Here is an 18,239-nt window from a genome sequence, read left to right on the forward strand (position 1 = left end):
CTGAGAATAAAGCAGTTTTCTAACACTAAAAATGCAGAATTGGAGGGTTCTGTTGTCCTGATGGGTTTGGGGGGTTTTTGGTAACAAGGCTGAAGCAGTTGCCAGCATTTCTCAAAGTTCAATGATCCAAGCCATGGGATGTCAGAACATGGAATAGTTTATTTATAGGGTGACCAGTTTTTAAGCTTGAAAAACAACATTTCATCAGCACAGAAGGGCCAGGTGGGATCCATCCAGGAGATGAGGGATTGGTCCTGGAATTGTTTGGGAGTCACCTTGGAGGGCTGGGTGATAAGATGGGTTGGGATGGCCAGGGGTGCAGGGGTAAAAACCAGCTCTGTCCCACTGCTCCTTCCTCCCCATCCCAGCTGCAAACCAGCTGCTCCTTGCCCTAATCCAAGGGGAAATGGAGCACAGGTGGTTCCTTGTGCTGTGTCCCACCCCACAAGCCCCACCAGAAATGTGCACTTGGAGGTGTAAAAAATGCATGTGTTTTATGATTGGCTTTTCGCAAATATTCAAATGAATATTCTATGTGTTATGTTAGAAGGTAATGCTGTATTAATTCTCTTAAGTACTGTGTTAAATATAGTTTTAGGTTATAAAAATTGTTAAAATAGAAACGATGCTATGTAGGATACTTTTTTAAAGAAAGGACTCACAGCAAGATAGCAGCTACAGGACTCCTGAATCTTTCTGAGAAAAAGAATTTATTGCTCCATTATCAGAAGACACGAACTTCTTCCCACCTCGAAGGCGCTGTTGGGATAAGGAGGAAGAAGTTGATGATGACCAGAGAGAATCCTGTGTTTGAATGGAATTTAAGCATCATGTATGAGGTGTATGAATATGCAACAGGCTGTTGTTTTTAAGGGTTAATCCTTTGTTACCGGGTGTCCTTTTTCAGGCTGATGCTGCCCAGAAAAAGGTACCCGGACATCCGTAACTCTTTGTATTTGTTGTCTCATATTGTCCTAATTCAAACTGTCCAAATGATTATTACTCTAATTGTATTACTATTTTTATAACCATTTTATTACTATTAAACTTTTTTAAAATTTTAAAAACAAGTGATTGGCATTTTTCACAGTGGTTTCCTGGGAAAGCATTGTTTGTTAAAGAATCTGGAAAAATCCAGATTTTCTGAAGCCAACACAGTTCATCCTCAGCGAGCCTGGGAGGCACAAAGCTCTGGGGTCCTGGGACAGCTTTGGAATTGGGTGGGAAGGAGCTTTGACAGTCTGTGCTGCTGGGTCAGGCTGGAGGAGCTGGGGGGCACAGCTGTGTGTCCCTGTCCGTCCCTCCTCATCCTCAGTTCCGCAGCTGCTGAGGAGCGTTTGAGAGATTAAAGCAAAACTTCACAAAGAGCCTTTCCAGGTCCATTCAGGGCAGGTGGAGGAGCAGAGGAGGAGTCTCAGGGCAGAGCTGCTTTGGCCCTGTCCCCGGGGTCTGGCCCATTTTCGGGCTTGGCAGCAATGCTGTAGTAGTAGGAGCGGATGGTGTTCTCCACAGCCACAAAGCCTGGACGTTCTTCCCATCTGCAAGGGCAAAAAAAGTCATCAGAGAGGAACAAATAAAATCATCAGAGGACAAAAGTGGCCTGATGCACTGAGAGGACACAGAGACCCTGGGAGAGAGCAGCAGCCAGGGCTCAGGAGGCAGCTGAGACCTCTCAGGGACACAGAGGGACAAAGTCACAGAGCCTTGGGTGTGATGGTGCTCACAGGGGTCTGAGGATGAGGGAGGAGATGAGGATCTGACTCTGTGTTTCAGAAGGCTTGATTTATTATTTTATGATATACATTACATTAAAACTATACTAAAAGAATAGAAAAAAGGATTTTCATCAGAAGGCTGGCTAAGAATAGAATAAGAAAGAATGATAACAAAAGCTTCTGGCTCGGACAGAGAGTCCGAGCCAGCTGACTGTGATTGGCCATTAATTAGAAACAACTCTATGAGACCAATCACAGATGCACCTGTTGCATTCCACAGCAGCAGATAATCAATGTTTACATTTTGTTCCTGAGGCCTCTCAGCTTCTCAGGAGGAAACATCCTAAGAAAAGGATTTTCTATAAAAGATGTCTGCAACACCTTGGGATCTTCCAGGATTGGCACAGGCAAATGGAGAGGTCTGATAATAAAAAATTCATTTTGGGCTGAGGAATCATCACAGACAAAGGCAGGAGACACCATTTCTTTGTGTTGTCAGCATGCAAATAGTGTGGTGAAGGTGTCCCTGCCCATGGAAGGGAATTGGACTGGTTGGACTTTAAGATCCTTTCCAATCCCATTCTGGGATTTGGTGGCTCTGGTAGAGCTGGCACCATGGTGAAATGCTCACCTGTATGTCCAGCACTGCTGCATCAGGGAGTACATCTCTGCTGGGCACTCCTGGGGACAGTCCATGCGCTTGCCCTGCTCTATGAAGCTGATCACCTCAGGGCCCTTCATTTTCTGGGATGAGAGCAAGGAGAAAAGGGATTAATGTCTCCCAAGTGAGCAGAAGGATCAAAGAGAAGGAGGATCAAAAAACTCTGCTTTGATTCAAACCCAAATTAACTCCATTTGTTTTCTATTTCTTCTCTCTTAAAACAAGCACAAAGCTGCAGGATCCACCCTCATTTGTGCCTTTCCTAAAGTGGAGTGGGGCTGTGACACCCATGGGTGACAGAGCCAGCTCTGCCTCATCTTGTAGGGTTCTGCCCCAACTTGTGGGGTTTCCACCTCAACTTGTAGGGTTCCTGCCTCACCTTGTGGGTTTCTCCTCCACCTTGTAGGTCCCCTGCCCCACCTTTTAGGTTATCTGCCTCACCTTGTAGGGTTTCTCCCATACCTTGCAGGGTTCCTGCCTCACCTTGTAGGGTTTCTGCCCGAAGCTGAAGGCCTCCCACATGGTCACACCGTAGCTCCAGACGTCGCTCTTGCTGGAGAACTTGTGGAAGAGGATGCACTCGGGGGCGTACCACTTCAAGGGCCACTTCCCTGCTGTCCTGGCCTGCAGCAGAGCAAGGAGGGACATTTGCAGCCTGAGATTGCTTGGGGGTTGCACCTGGATTCTGCTGGGTGTTTGTGTCAAATCTCACATGGCTGAAAAAAATCACCTGAAATGGGAGCTCCAAAGCCCAGTCCAGGCCCTGCTGTCCTGTTGTGCAGGTGCTGAATGCCCACAGTGCCACCCTCCTCCTGCCACCCGCTCCCAGGGCTTAGTTAAACCATGGAATCATGGAATGGTTTGGGTTGGAGGGGCCCTAAAGCCCATCCAGAGCCATGGCAGGGACACCTCCCACTGTCCCAGGCTGCTCCAAGCCCTGGCCTTGGGCACTGCCAGGGATCCAGGGGCAGCCCCAGCTGCTCTGGGAAATCCATTCCAGGCATGGATTCCACAATTCCTGATGCCCAATCTCCCACCCAGCCCTGCCCTGTGGCAGTGGGAGCCATTCCCTGTGTCCTGTCCCTGCAGGCCTTGTCCCCAGTCCCTCTGCAGCTCTCCTGGAGCCCCTGCAGGCCCCAAAAGGGCTCTGAGGTGTCCCTGGAGCCTTCTCTTGTCCAGATGAGCACCCCAGCTGTCCCAGCCTGGCTCCAGAGCAGTGGGGCTCCAGCCCTGTGACCAATTCAGTGACCTTGTCTGGACTCATTCCAACTGGTCCTCATCTTTCTTGTGCTGGTGGCCCCAGAGCTGGACACAGAATTCCAGGTGGGGTCTGTCCTTTAGTTGAGCACTGCTGGGAAGATCAGCCCTGGCTCACTCTTCATCACCTTCTCTACTCTCTGGCTCCTCTCATCCCCCTGGCTGCCTCTGCATCCTCCTTGTCACCAGAGCTCTGCAAAGCCCCTTTTGATGTCACACCAGTGAAACACAGCCTGATGTGCAGAGGGGTCGGTGAAAAGCCCAGATCCTCCTCAAGTCTCTGGGGGTCTCATCCTCCCAACCAGGAGGGTTCCTGCTCCAGACCCTTTGCTTGCTCACACCCACCTTGTAGTAGCTGTCATCAGCTCCCAGAGCCTTGGAGAGCCCAAAGTCACTGATCTTGGCATAGTGCTGGTTGACCAGCAGGACGTTCCTGGCTGCCAAGTCCCTGTGGACAAAGTTCTTCTCCTCCAGGTATTTCATCCCCATGGACACCTGGTGCATCAGCTCCACGATGTTGCTCGTTGTAATCTCGTCCCTGGGGAGGGTGAAAGGAGATCTCAGTCATAAAGGACCTGCTGTGGTCCCTTCTGGCTTTTCCAGCTGCAAGGGAGAATGAGCATGGAGATTTTTGCTCCAGAATTATCAGCCCTTGGGCCTCTCATGAAAGATTTATTTCTGCTCTTTTCAGCTTTCCTGCACCTACAAGGGTGTGGATGGGACAGCCTGGTTAGAGAGAGAGAAAGCAAGATAAATGTCCTGGATCTCAATCAAATTGTATTCTATTTACCATCTGTATGGCATTGTCTTCTGTTCAGTGGGCAGTTTTCCTTATCTCTTCTACAACTGGGGAGACATCTGCTGATAACAGCTATTGAATGTCCCTGCATGGCTGATAAGAACTACAGCATCCCATTGGGAGATGTGAGCCCAGAGGGAGGAGCCAAGCATTCCTGCCTGGATATAATCTGGAGATTCTGGAACACCAGCACAGCTTCTGCACTGGATTCCCCAGAGGAACTGCAGCTGCCTCTGCCACTGGATTTTCAGAGGAAGAGACTGCACCTTCCTACAGGATCCTGCTCCAGCAGAACCACCCCTGACACTGCAGGAGGGCTGAGCCACAATTCCAATGGGACTGCTGCCAACACCCTGACCCACAGGGTGTCAGGTTGGGTTCTGACTCTGTCAGTGTTGTTTCAGTTTACTGCACTGTTTATTTTATCTTTTTATTTTCTTCCCTGTTAAAGAACCGTTATTTCCTGCTCCCATATTTTTGCCTGACAGCCCCTTAATTTAAAATTTATAGCAATTTGGAAAGGTGGGGGAGGTGGGGTGTTTTACATTTTCTATTTCAGGGAAGGCTCCTGCCTTCCTTAGCAGACACCTGGCTTTCCAAACCAAAACAGTAAGTTTTCCCAGAATCAGCCTGGGAAGCTTTAGGGAACTGGAGATAAACAATGATAGCCGAGTATTAAAAATAACCTGCAGGTGGTGTTTTTCTAATAATCTGTTTTTCTGGTTTTCTCATAAGATTGCTTATAAATAGGCATCTTGTTAATTAGCCAGTCATGTGAAATGTGTTGATTAAATGACCAATCAGGTCCAACTGCAGTGAACTAAGCTATAAAAGAAGAGAGGATTAAATAAATGAGGCTTTTTGCCATTTTGCCTTCTGATCTGACTCAACAGTGACACAAGGGTGGGCTTCTGAAGTAGATTTTGAGAAGAAACACAGAAAATCAGCCACGTTTTATCCAACACTCACTTCTTGGAAGCCAAGAACCTGTTGAGGGGCCCTCCAGAAGCCATCTCCATCACCAGCATCAGCGACTCTGCCTCGCACACCCCGATCATTCTCACAATGTAGGGGTTGTCAAGCTGGTGCATGATCTGAGCTTCCTTCATCATCTCATCCTTCACCGTCTTCTCGTTGTTGCTCTTCAGCACCTTGATGGCCACGTCAATCTGCTTCCTGCATGGGGAACAGCCATGGTGTTGTATTGTCTAAAAAATCCCTTTGCCAGGATTTCTTCTCCTGGGAAGATGAGAAGGCTCAGCTTCTCCTGTGTTTGCTGCTCTGGAATGTGGTCTGGAGACTGTTTAGCCAAACATGTGAATTGTTTTTACTTAATGACCAATCACCATCAGCTGTGTCGGACTCTGAGGAGTCAGTCAAGAGTTTTTCATTATCATTCTTGTCAAGCCTTTTGTCTGTATCCTTATTTTTCTTTAGTGTAATTTTAGTATAGCGTAATATAATACACAATATAATGGAATATAATGGAATATAATAATAAATCAGCCTTCTGAGAACGTAGAGTCAGATTTCTCATCTCTCACCTCATCCTGGGGACCTCACAAGCACCACACCATGGGATGGGCTGAGCACAGCTGGAATCAGGGGTCACAGCGAGCAATGGAAATCCCTTTTCCAGAGACACTGTTTGATCTCTCAACAGCCTGTTCTGGCAGGGCCCTGCACCATCCTGGTGTTCCAGGATGGATAGAAAAGGTCACCTCACCTTTGTGGGTGTAGCCAGAAGTTGCCATCCTTGATCTGGGGATGAGGCACCTCCCCTCCCACACTGAGATCTGGGTCATCAGTGCCATTTTTCCAGGAGGAAACTGAGGCACAGGTAGGTAAAGACCATCATAGACAACCAGCAACAGAGCCAAGGGTGGCACAACTCCTCAGTGTCACTGCTTTGGCCTGACACAGACAGAGGTGGCCTCAGGAATGTGGAGTTGTTCCTCTGAGCCCAGCAAGTCCCTTTGGAAGTGGCAGCTGTGTGCCTGGGAATGTGGAAATTACACACCCAGGGCACTGCAGCTGTCAGTGAAAATCCATGGGAAGCAATGGAATTATAGCATCATATCATAATATCCTGGGATATCTGGCATTGGAAAAGACCTGCAAGACCATCAAGTCCAACCCCTGGCTGAACACCACCATCCCCACTAAACCCCACCACAAAACCTCCTCATCTTCTGAACACTTCCAGTGCTGGTGCCTCAACCATCAGATCCATCACCCCCAACCTTCCATATAATTTCTAATCCCCTCCATTGTCACTTTGGGGCCCATCTAGTGACCAACAGGACAGCTGTGGACACCTCAAACCCAGCCAGGTCCCTCTCCTCCCCTTTCCCCAGCACCCTCACTCACTTCCTCATTTTGTAAACTCCCTTCTTGACGCAGCCAAAGTTTCCTGCGCCCAGCTCCACCTCATCAATCATCAGGTGGTCCCTCTTCAGGAACAGCTTCTTGTCCTTCAGCTCCTCGGGGTCGCTGTAGGGGCTCTCGTAGACACTGGTGTCCATGGGCAGCAGCCGGGATTTTCCTGCCCCTTCCCAAGAGGAGCACTTGGTTATAAACCTGCCCTTTCCCCATTTCTCCATCCTGCTGTCCCTCATGGATTGGGAAGGGTTTCTCTGCTCTTTTGGCCAATTCACCTCCACCTAGAGCATTTCTGGTCCCTCCTGGGCATCTCCCTCCCTTTCACAACCCAGGACCCCTCCCAGTCCTTCTCTTCACAGAGAGCAGCAGGCAGAACCTTCCCAGGACTTCTCCTGGGGAAGGCAGTGAGAAAGCTCAGAGAAAGAAGAGAGAAAACAATTCTTATCTCTATTTGCCGCTCCTGTTGTTTGGCACATGTGGATTGTGTTATGGAGATTGTTTACCCAGAGTAATTTGTTAATTGGACTCTGGTGATGGTTTGGATTGATTGACCAGTTAGGTCAAAGTTGTCTGGTAAGGGTCATGGGTTTTTATTTAGTAATATAGTTTAGTATAGTATTAGTATAGTAGGTAGTACGATACGATATAATATGATATGATATGATATGATATGATATAATATATATAATATAATATAATATAATATAATATAATATAATATAATATAATATAATATAATATAATATAATATAATATAATATAATATAATATAATATAATATAATATAATATAATATAATATAATATAATATAACATAATATAGCAATTGTTCAGCCTTCTGAATCTTGGCGTCATTGCACATTATTCCTCTAGCTGGGTGTCATCCTGCATCAATACAGTCCTAGTGTACTGCAAGAGATGGGATGAGGACAGGGGTCTGAGCATTCCCACTCCACATATCTGCCCTTTACCCCACTGAAATTCAGCCGAATCCACTGAAAAATGTTAATTTTAGTGAAAAAAGTAAATTTTAGTGAAAAAATGCCAATTTCAGTGAAAAACGGGGCTACGACAGGGCTTCACTTGTGGCTAAGGCAAAGAATGGGGTAAGGCTTTATTTCCTGGGAGCCCAGTATGGGTGCAGGGCCCTGAAATGTCTGGGGTGCTCCTGGGTGCTTTTGTAAGAAAGGGGCTTTGTAGCAGGGCTCCAGGGGACCCCTGGGCTCCTGGGACATTCCCATTCCTGTCCCCTAAGAGGAGGAAAGGGCGCTGGATGTGCTCACCAACAGGGTCTGGGGTGTATCCGTCTGCATTGAGAGGGCCCAGGTTCCTCTGGAAAAGAAATGAGGAGAAAGTGGATAAAGGAGAAATTGCTTCAGTTGCACATGGAAGGGAAAGGGACAGGGAAAGTGCACCCCAACACAGCCCCAGCTGGTGATCCCTCTGAAAGGTGAGACTGGAGTGGTCTGGAGGCAACATTGCTGAGTATAAATAAATTTTTTCTGTATAAATAAATAGAGGGGACATCACTTAGCCTCACAATTTCTTGAGCTGGGAGGGACCCTCAGGGATGATCAGTGCAGCCCCTGTCCCTGCAGAGCCACCCCAACACCCCCACCCTGAGCACCCCTGGGAGCTCCTGCAGCTCTGGCAGCCTTGGCACCATTCCCTGGGCAGCCTGGGCAGTGCCCAGCAGCCTCGGGGGGCAGAACCTTGCCCTGAGCTCCATGCCAAGGCCTGGCACAGCTGCAGCCCTTGCTGGGCTCCTGTCCCTGTGCCAGAGCAGAGCTCAGCCCCTGCCCCTGTGCCTGCCCTGGGGAGGAGCTGCAGCCCCCGAGGAGCCTCCCCTCAGTCTCCTGGGCTGCAGCTGAACCAGCCAAGTGCCCTCAGCTGCTCCTCAGCCCTTCCCCAGCTCCGTGTCCCTCCTCTGGGCACTCTCCAACAGCTCTGGGTCCTTCTGATCCCGTGGTGCCCAAAGTGCCCCCAGCACTGGAGCTGAGGCTGCCCCAGGGCAGAGCAGAGTGGGACAATCCCTCCCTGGGCCTGGTGCCCCCAGCACAGGGTGGCCCTTGGGGCTGCCAGGACCCAGCAGGGACTCAGATCCAACTTGCACTGACCAGGACCCCCAGGCCCTTTCTGCAGTGCTCTGAGATGAGCCAGATCTGCTGTGATGCCTGGAACAGTTGCTGTGCACATCCCAAGGGATGCTCCTGACTTAGGAGAGTCCAACTTGGGCACCTTGGTCTGGTTCTCTGCATGTCTGCTGATTTCCAGGACATCCAGGACAGCCAGGTTGGGCTTTGGGATTTGCTGCTGAATTTCTTTTTCCCTCAGCCCCTTCCCCAGCTCCGTGTCCCTCCTTTGGGCACTCCCCAACACCTGGAGAACCATCACTCTGGAAGCCACTGTGGGTGAGGTGATGGCTGAGCCCTCAGGCTGTGCTCAGCCCCCCTGGGCTCCCCAAATTCGCTGCTTTCAGCCCAGCCCAGCACTCAGGGACTGAGCAGGGACATTCCCCAGGGCAGGGCGAGCACAAAGCCCTGGCTGGGGGCCAGTGGGAGCAGCAGGGCTGAGCATTCCCAGAATCCCAGCGATGGAGGGGTCCCCAAGGACAGCCCCACATGTGGCAATGAGCTCTGGATGAATGGAAACCCTTCTCAGCTCCACCAAGGGCTGTGCCCAGCTATTCCCCACCCCCATCCAAGCTGGAAAGGGAACAACATCCCAGCTGGGCTTAATAAAGTCCAGCACAGTTGCTGAGCTTTCAGACAAAAGCGGGGTTTGAAGAGCAGGGTTTGATCAGCCAAGCTTGAAGTGCAGCAATATTAAAACCACTGAGCTCCCAATGAGACAAAGGCTCCCTCAAACTCACGCTCACGGAGGGGTGGGTGGGTGGAACTGGTGCTGCCGAGGCTGCAAAACAAGAGAGAGGGTTTGTTGTCATGAATTTATCAGGAATTTGTTATTAGGAGTTTGTTATCAGGAGTTTGCCACAAGCAGGGCCAAAGCATTGGTCCTTGAAAGACCCTGTGGGTCTGATCCCATCTCCTCCAACCCCCAAAGGAAAATTTCCCCAGCTTTAGCCTAAAAAGGTGTGGAAATGGTTCTGGATGTGGCTGTTATTCCCAAATTTTGTCAGTGAAAGTGGCACCACTGGAGCACCCCATGGGTACAGAGACTGGCTGAGGTGTGTCCCAGGACAGGGCAGGGTCTCCAGTGACATTTGTGACACATGGACCCAAAGTGGCACCTGGAAGGAAGGGAAATTTGGGCTGGCATTGCTCCAACTGGCATCAGTTGGTGGCAGACCAAGGCCAGGGGTGGCACTGGGAGGTCTCAGCTCACCTGGCATGTTGGGGTTGGGGCAGGCTTCCCTCAGGTAGAAAATCAGCCCGTCTGGTTTGAGTTTTAAGTACTCCACCAACTGGGAAAGGGATGAGAGGAAAAAGAGATTATTGTGAGGAGAAAAAAAATCAATATATAATATATAATATATAATATATAATATATAATATATAAAATATAATATATAATATATAATATATAATATATAATATATAATATACATATATAATATGTCATAGATTATATATAATATATACTAATTTGTATATAGTATATATTAATGTAATATATAAGTATATATTTATACATTGTATATTATATTTACTTATATATTATAATATTAATATAATTTAATATTATTAATAGAATTATATAGAATTTAATATAATTTAATTATATATATTACATATTAAATAGATTATATCCTTATATTGTGCATTTTATATATTATTATATATAATATAAATATATCATCATTATATTATCTTATTAAATAATAATATAATACAATACTATATTATTATATAGTATATATTTAATTTTATATTGACAATATATTTAATTATATATATTATTATCTATATTATACATTATATATTATATTGTATATCAGTAATAATAATAATAGTTATTATTATTATTATTGTTATTGTTGTTATTATTATTAGTAGTACTATTACTATTACTATTATTACTATTATTACTATTATTACTATTACTATTATTACTATTATTACTATTATTACTATTATTTGCTTTTGTGGCTTAGGACATTGAATCCTCTCAGATTTATGGCAGGCAGGCACCAGACTGTTTCTGTCTTCTCTGTGTGCACTTAGGGATGTCCCAGGGGGTGATTGCATCCCTGGGTATCTGCCAGAGCTGGGAAGAACTTGGGAAATTCAATAAGGCCCAAAGAAAGACAAAATCTGCAGTCTGAGCAGTGGCATTGTTGTGCCAGCCAGGAAGGGGTTTAGGCCCTGATGTGTGGGATAAACCCTGACAGAAAGCAGATCCTTTCCCCCAGAGGAACTGCAGGGTTTGTTCCATGGATCCGAGGCAGTTTTTGATGGTGGCACCACTGGATCCAGCACAGAGGGGACATCACCCACCCTGGGGACATCCAGCCCAGCCCAGGGACACCAGGCTTTCCCTTCCCCTCCTGCCTGGCTCAGATTTCAGCTGAAACTGGGAGCGTGGCATGGCTCTGTCACCATAAAAACACCCCAAAATCTTTGTTTTCAATACAATTCTGAATTAAAACAACCCTGGGAATTCAGAAAATTCAGCAAAATGGGGTTGTTGTCCCTCAGACAGCCCTAGCCAGGAGGAAGCTCTGGCATCCACTCCCTGCATAATTTCAGTTAATGGTTTAACTCTTAAATGACTTGTTTTAATTAATTAATCCCAACTAATATAGGTATTAATTATAAATATTGTGTTACTCTTCAGTTACTCCCAGCCAGCATGGAACAATGTTGTCATGAGCTACTTTTGCAGGAGCACAGCTGGGGAAAATTACTGGAATTTTAAGTTTTGATAAACTAACTCTGATACAACCCAGTGAACAAAGCCAGGGAGAGGAAGATGGATTGAGGTTGGACATCTGGAAAGCAGAATTTATGGACCACAAGGAGACTTTGGAGAAACCAGAAGAAAAAGAGACTAAAAAAGATTCAGTTTAAGCATTGGAGAGTCCCTGCTAAGGAAAAGAAGAGAAAAATTTTTTTTTAGTCTTAAAAAGATTAAAAATATGATCCAATTAGCAGGAAAAGAAAAATTAATAACCAATAGAGGATAGAATACTAATTCATATAAGAGAATTAGCAGAGAATCATGGAATATTCTGAGTTGGAAGGGACCCCTGAAGATCAGTGCTGATGATTATTAAGTGGTGGGGATCAAACCACAAACGTGGTGTTATGATGTCATTTAGAAGCAATGAACATTCCTTTATTTTTCTGTATAAATAAGTATAAAAATTAAAATATATAAATATATTTTCTATAATATAAATAAATTTAAATATAAATACATAAATACATAAATACATAAATATATATTTTCTATAATATAAATATAAATATAAATATAAATATAAATATAAATATAAATATAAATATAAATATAAATATAAATATAAATATAAATATAAATATATAAATATATTATATTCCTATCAATAAATATTTATATTTTATATCATTTAATATAAATATAAATGTCTAATCAAGTAATAACATTTTGGATCAGGGTCTGTGTGGAGGCCAGAATTTTGTCAGCCATGCACACAACCCCTGGCCAGGAATAAAATAATTCCTGATTTGTTGACACTAAAAAAAATGGCATTAGAGGGGTTTATTTATCCTGAAGATTTTGAGGGACTTGGTTATGCTTCAAAGCAAGGAAAAAGCGCCTCAATTTCTTGCTACCTGCCAGAGTGTGTCGAATTTGGTGCCCTCAGGAATGGAATATTTCCCAGATTTATCGTGGTCCACCCGGTAGTGATACACGGTCTTGCCATAGACGAGGGACAGGGCGTAGGCACGGTTCTCCTTCTTTTCTCTCAGCCTGGCAGGGAGCAAAATGATTCATAAATTATTAAAGGCAGCTCTTGGTTCTACTCTGAGGATTGTCAGTGCCAGTGGTTAGTGGGCACGATATGTGGAGAGGCTTCCCTGCATCCCTGCATAAAATTCTATGTATTATATATATAATATATAATATATAATATATATATTATATTTTTATATATTATATATAATATTATATTTTTATATATTATATATAATATTATATTTTTATATATTATATATAATATTATATAATACATATACTATATATAACTATATATATATATATGTATATGTTGTATTTTATGTATTATACATTATCTATTTATTTAATATTATTATATAATATATAATATATATTATATTATTCTCTATAAAATACTATATCCTGTATTTAAAATAATATATTATATATTATTTATTATCAATTATATTTTTATAAAATAGATATATTCTATTCTATTCTATTCTATGTTATAAAGTCATATACTATTATATATTATAAAATTATACATATAATGTATAAAATAAAATGCATAATGTATATAATGTATAAAATTATATATATTCCAGTACAAAATAAAATGCAAGAGGCTGTCTGGGGCTATTTTTAAGGGCAGTGGAGGTGGGAAATGGTCAGAAATCCAGGGATGCCAGCATTGGATACTCACAGGAATTTCCCATCAGGCTGTGCCCCTGAGTAGAGCCTCCGTTCCGCCTCCTCCCTGCTGATGTTGCCGTGGTACCAGGGCATCCTCTCGTGGGCTGTGGTGGCCACCAGCTTCTCCACCTGGGGAGCCTGGCTGATGATGGCCTGTTCCAGGGCATCCCCCTGGAAAAGAGCAGGAAAAGAGACCTCCTGCCATCCTGCTGCTCTGCTGATGGCTTCAGCACAGCTCACTGGGGGCACATGACACAGGAAACTTGGAGCCTCGTGATCAACTGAGACCCAACAGCCGCTGAATTATTTTCTGCTGCAGAGCAGAATTCCTGCTCAGGGCAAGGTTCTTCCCCCCGAGGCTGCTGGGCACTGCCCAGGATCCCCAGGCAATGGTCCCAAGGCTGCCAGAGCTCCAGGAGCATTTGGACACAGACTCACAGAATTCACAGAATTTCAGAATCACTGGGTTGGAAGAGACCTCCAAGATCATCGAGTCCAACCCAGCCCCAACACCTCAGCTGAACCCTGGCACCCAGTGCCACATCCAGGCTTTGTTAAACACACCCAGGGTGGTGACTCCATCACATCCCCAGGCAGTCATTCCAGAACTTTATCACTCTTTCTCTAAAAAATTTTTCCTGATATCCAATCTAAATTTCCCTTGTCACAGCTTGAGGCTGTGTGCTCTGGTTGTGTCAGTGCTGCTGCAGACAGAGCCCAGCCCAGCTGAGCACAGGCCCCTTTCAGGAGCTGCAGAGAGCGATGGGGGCACCCCTGAGTCTCCTTTTCTCCAGGCTGAGCACCCCCAGCTCCCTCAGCTGTTCCTCACAGGGTTTGTGTTCCCAGCCCCTCACTGACAGAGCCCTCAGGGCTGCTCAGGGTGGGGTTTGGGGTGGCTGTGCAGGAACAGGGGCTGCACTGGATGATCTTTTAGGTCTCTTCCAGCTCAGGATATTCCATCTTTCCATGATTTTCTTGACAGCACAACCTTTCTGGTGCCCCTGCCCACCACCCACAAGCACCAGGACTTGGCAGGGTCGGTGCAGTCTGGCAATCACAGGGAAGGACCCTGAGCTCCTTTCCCCGCCAGTGTCAAACCGTTCCTGTCCCTTTGCCAGGAGGTGGCGATGTCCTTTGTGCTTTCTGCAGGTGGCCACAGATCTGCTCTGGGGGAAACCCTACAGAATCCCCTGTTCTGGGAGAGAATTCTGCTACAAAATACCTCATTTTAGCACAGAACACCTCATTCGGCTGTAGAAACCCTACAGAACACCTTGTTCACCCTATAAAATACCTCATTCTGTCAAACACATTTGGTGTAAATAGGCCAAATTCAGGAAGCTTCTGTAGAAAGACTCCATAAGGGCACTGCCTGAGCCATATTTCTCCAAGGACTTAAAAGTCAGAAAAAATAAAATCCCAGAATGATTTAGGTTGGATAAGACCTCCAGGGTCATCAAGGCCAAGCTGTGCCCCATCCCCAGTTTGTCCCCAGCTCAGAGCACTGAGTGCCACCTCCAGGCCTTCCTTGGATACCTCCAGGGATGGGGACTCCAAACCTCCCTGGGCAGCCCCTGCCAAAGAAACAACAAAATGACCCCTGGAAATATCTGAGGAGCCAAGGTAGCAGCAGGCAGAAAGAAATGAGGTCCATGGCTGCCAGTGGGACCATTTTGAGTTTTGATTTATATATTTTGATTTATATGATTTTTTTATATTGTAAATATTCCAGTCTGCAATAAAATGCAGGAACCTGTTTGTGGCTATTTTTAAATATAAATAATTCACAGACCTGATCCAGCACCCCTTTCTTGATCGCATGGGTAAAACCTTCACTGGTAAAAAAAACCCTCCAGAGATGCAAAAATTCCACTCCAAAGAGTGAAAATGACCAGAGCAAAAGTCTAAGCCTGCTTTCATTTCATCTTCAGCACAATGTTTGGAGGCATGGGCACCTCACATATGGAAAGATGTTCCCAGAAATCACAGAATATTCTGAGTTGGAAGGCAACCACAAGGATCATCAAGTACAGTTATTAAGTAAATGGCCTCATATGGGGATGGAACCCAAAGCCTTGGCATTATTAGCACTGTGCCCTGACCAACCGAGCCAATCCAGGATTGGGATGGAGAATCTGCTGCCAGCAGTGCCAGGGACACATCCATGGCATGGAGGTCATGTCTTTATGTGCCTCTGGAGCTCTGTGGTTGGGGTTTGGGATGGGTTTGTTTGGTTCTCGGATGGTTTGTTGGGGTTTGGGATGGGTTTGTTTAGTTCAGGGATGAGTCATTGGGTCTTGGGATGAGTTGGTTTAGTTCTGGGATGGGTTTGTTGGGGTTTTGGAGTGGTTTCTTTAGATTTGGGATGGGCTTCTTGGGGTTTGGGACAGGTTTGTTGGGGTTTGGGATGGGTTGTTGGCTTTTGGGATGGGTTGTTGGCTTTTTGGATCAGAGCTCTGGTCTAAGGCAGGGAGCATCCCATGGGATGCAGAGGAGAAGGCCTGCAAAGTGAGCTCCAGCTGTTCCAAGGATGGATCTGAAGGCTTGGGAAGATTTTTAGACCAGTGTGTGGAGAAGAAACCGAGGAAGAGCAGGATTCAGACCCCTCACAGTGCCAGCACCCTCCAAGGAGAGGAACCTTACTCTGCTGTGCTGCAAATGGGACACAACAGCTCCAAAGGGATCCCAGCTTCCCACCCTGTTAGAACCCTGTCTGCTGAGAATTTCAGACTTTCTGTGCTGCCAGGCACTGACCCCGCAGAGAACACTGCATTGACCCAAGGCTGTGGAGAAGCTTCCAAAATGGAATGACAGAACTGGGATTGTGGGTGTGGAGTTTGAATAGAAGTGTGTGATGTCACAGGGTGGAAAACTTAGGGTTTAAGGCTTTAGAATATAGTAATATATATAAAGCAAGATGGAGGTTTTAGGGTAGAGGCTAGTCCTTCTTCTTCACCTTCTTCACCACCTTCTACATGGGTTTGGGTGGTTTTGTGTATTGGATAAAAAGTCCACATTGTGAGCCATGGGTGGTGGGTTATTGGGTTAAAAGTAAAAATAATTTAGGTGTAATTTCTTAATTGGACAGTTTATCCTTAAAAGGCCATGTAGAGAGAGAGATGGGGCTCCATTTTTTAGCTTGTTAGAGTGAAGGGCTGTAGAACTCAGGGTTTGTGGGACTGTAACAGAGATAAGAACTGATAAACATCTGAGAGCCAACCTGAAACGCCGTAATTAATCCTGACCCTGGCAAAAAATAAGAGAAGCAAAAAAAAGACAAAGCAAAAAAAAAAAAAGAATCCACACTACCCCACACTTTGAAAGCCCCAGTACCTCCAGTTTCCAGGTCTGCCGCACGTATTCCCGCACCATGTTGTCCCTCATGCTGTCGAAGACGCCGGGCTGGGGCTCCACGCCGCTGGGGCGGTTGCAGGGCTTGCGCAGGGGGCAGCAGAGCCCGTCGGCGTCCTTGGAGTAGAACTCGCAGAGCTCCTCGGGGCCGCAGTGCGCCTTGCCCCCCAGGATGGCGTAGGTGCCGTTGAGCTGGCGCTCGATGGGGTAGTGGTAGAACTGCAGGTCGCACACCTGTCACAGACATCTTTTATGGAAAATCCTTTCCTTAGGATTTTTCCCCCCTGAGAAGCTGAGAGGCCTCAGGAACAAAATGTAAACATTGATCATCTGCTGCTGTGGATGCAACAGGTGCATCTGTGATTGGCTCATGTTGGATGTTTGTAATTAATGGCCAATCACAGCCCAGCTGGCTCGGACAAAGAGCTGAGCCACAAACCTTTGTTATCATTCTTTCCTATTCCATTCGTAGCTAGCCTTCTGATGAAATCCTTTCTTCTATTCTTTTAGTATAGCTTTAATGCAATACATATCATAAAATAATAAATCAAGCCTTCTGAAACATGGAGTCAGATCCTCGTCTCTTCCCCCATCCAAGAACCCCTGTGAACACCGTCACACGCACCATGGAGAGCACGTAGCCGCCCAGGCTGCGCAGGCACTGCCGCAGCAGGAACAGCCCGTCCGCCATCCCGCCCAGCTTCAGGTGCTCCTCGGCCTCCGAGCGCGCGATGCTGCCGTAGTAGAAGGGCAGGTGGGCGGCGGCGTCCGGCATCTCCCCCTCCGCTCGATGGATCACGCGCTGTGGAGGCTGGTGGGCCAACAGGGAGGAAGGTGATGGCGCTCCCCTGCAGGGAAAAGCCTTCAAGTTATAACCAAATGTTGGGGAAGATGAAACAGGAAAGGCTTATCAATATGATTGCCTGGCAAAAGATTTTGAGAATATAGAAAGTATAAGCGAGATTGAAATGAAAGCAAGCTTTGAGATCCCTCAGTTACTGAACAACGGGAAAACAATGATGTGGCTGACTGAAGGTAATCCTCTTTTTGATGGAACAACACCCTCTGATTGCAGACAGCTCCAAGGGTCCAAGCAGACCCTACTTGGACCTGTCTGCAAGGTCCAAGTACTACCTTGGCAGAAGGGGCCCAAAGAGGAGTTTTTGGGGTTTAAAATATAACACAGTATGGTAATGTAATGAATCTTATAGGCTATATGGAAATGCTATAGGATTTGTATATTGTACTAGATTGGTTAGTGAGAATTAGAATATTCAACACATAAGGTTTATTGTATTGTAATGGGAACCTCACTCTCTTACCCTTTTTACTCTCTTACCCCTTTTACTCTCTACCCTCTCATCTTCTCTCCCCCTCTCTCCTCTCGGGCCTGCTCTGAGCTGTGGCTGCAGCTCCCAGCAGGGCCCTGCTCCCAGGCCCTTTGCAATAAACCCCAAGTTCCTGACCTGGCTTCAGAGATCTCTCGTCTCCGTCC

The 18,239-nt window shown here is 45.9% G+C and overlaps 1 protein-coding gene across 3 annotated transcripts; it reads right to left on the reverse strand.

Moving 5' to 3' along the window:
• Positions 1 to 969: 969 nt before the first annotated feature.
• Positions 970 to 17,519, reverse strand: LOC135458835 (tyrosine-protein kinase ZAP-70). 3 transcript variants are annotated; one of them, XM_064734235.1, is made up of 14 exons: positions 17,370 to 17,519; positions 16,727 to 16,978; positions 13,404 to 13,564; positions 12,592 to 12,730; positions 10,142 to 10,238; positions 10,065 to 10,095; positions 9,482 to 9,497; positions 8,098 to 8,146; positions 6,803 to 6,983; positions 5,402 to 5,608; positions 3,979 to 4,171; positions 2,860 to 3,000; positions 2,347 to 2,459; positions 970 to 1,538 (listed from the first exon to the last, which is right to left on the reverse strand). In XM_064734235.1, exons 1-14 carry the CDS (start codon positions 17,517 to 17,519, stop codon positions 1,415 to 1,417), a joined length of 1,854 nt encoding a protein of 617 aa, XP_064590305.1. In that variant the 3' UTR covers positions 970 to 1,414. The 3 variants fall into 3 exon arrangements, with proteins under 3 accessions (XP_064590305.1, XP_064590304.1, XP_064590306.1); XM_064734234.1 differs by lacking the exons at positions 9,482 to 9,497; positions 10,065 to 10,095 and adding an exon at positions 9,687 to 9,727 and having other exon boundaries at positions 10,160 to 10,238; XM_064734236.1 differs by lacking the exon at positions 9,482 to 9,497 and having other exon boundaries at positions 6,803 to 6,977; positions 8,098 to 8,121; positions 10,088 to 10,238.
• Between the last annotated feature and the right edge of the window lie 720 nt (positions 17,520 to 18,239).

Source organism: Zonotrichia leucophrys, chromosome 28 (assembly GCF_028769735.1).
Source record: "Zonotrichia leucophrys gambelii isolate GWCS_2022_RI chromosome 28, RI_Zleu_2.0, whole genome shotgun sequence".
In the NCBI taxonomy this organism is placed as follows: domain Eukaryota; kingdom Metazoa; phylum Chordata; class Aves; order Passeriformes; family Passerellidae; genus Zonotrichia; species Zonotrichia leucophrys.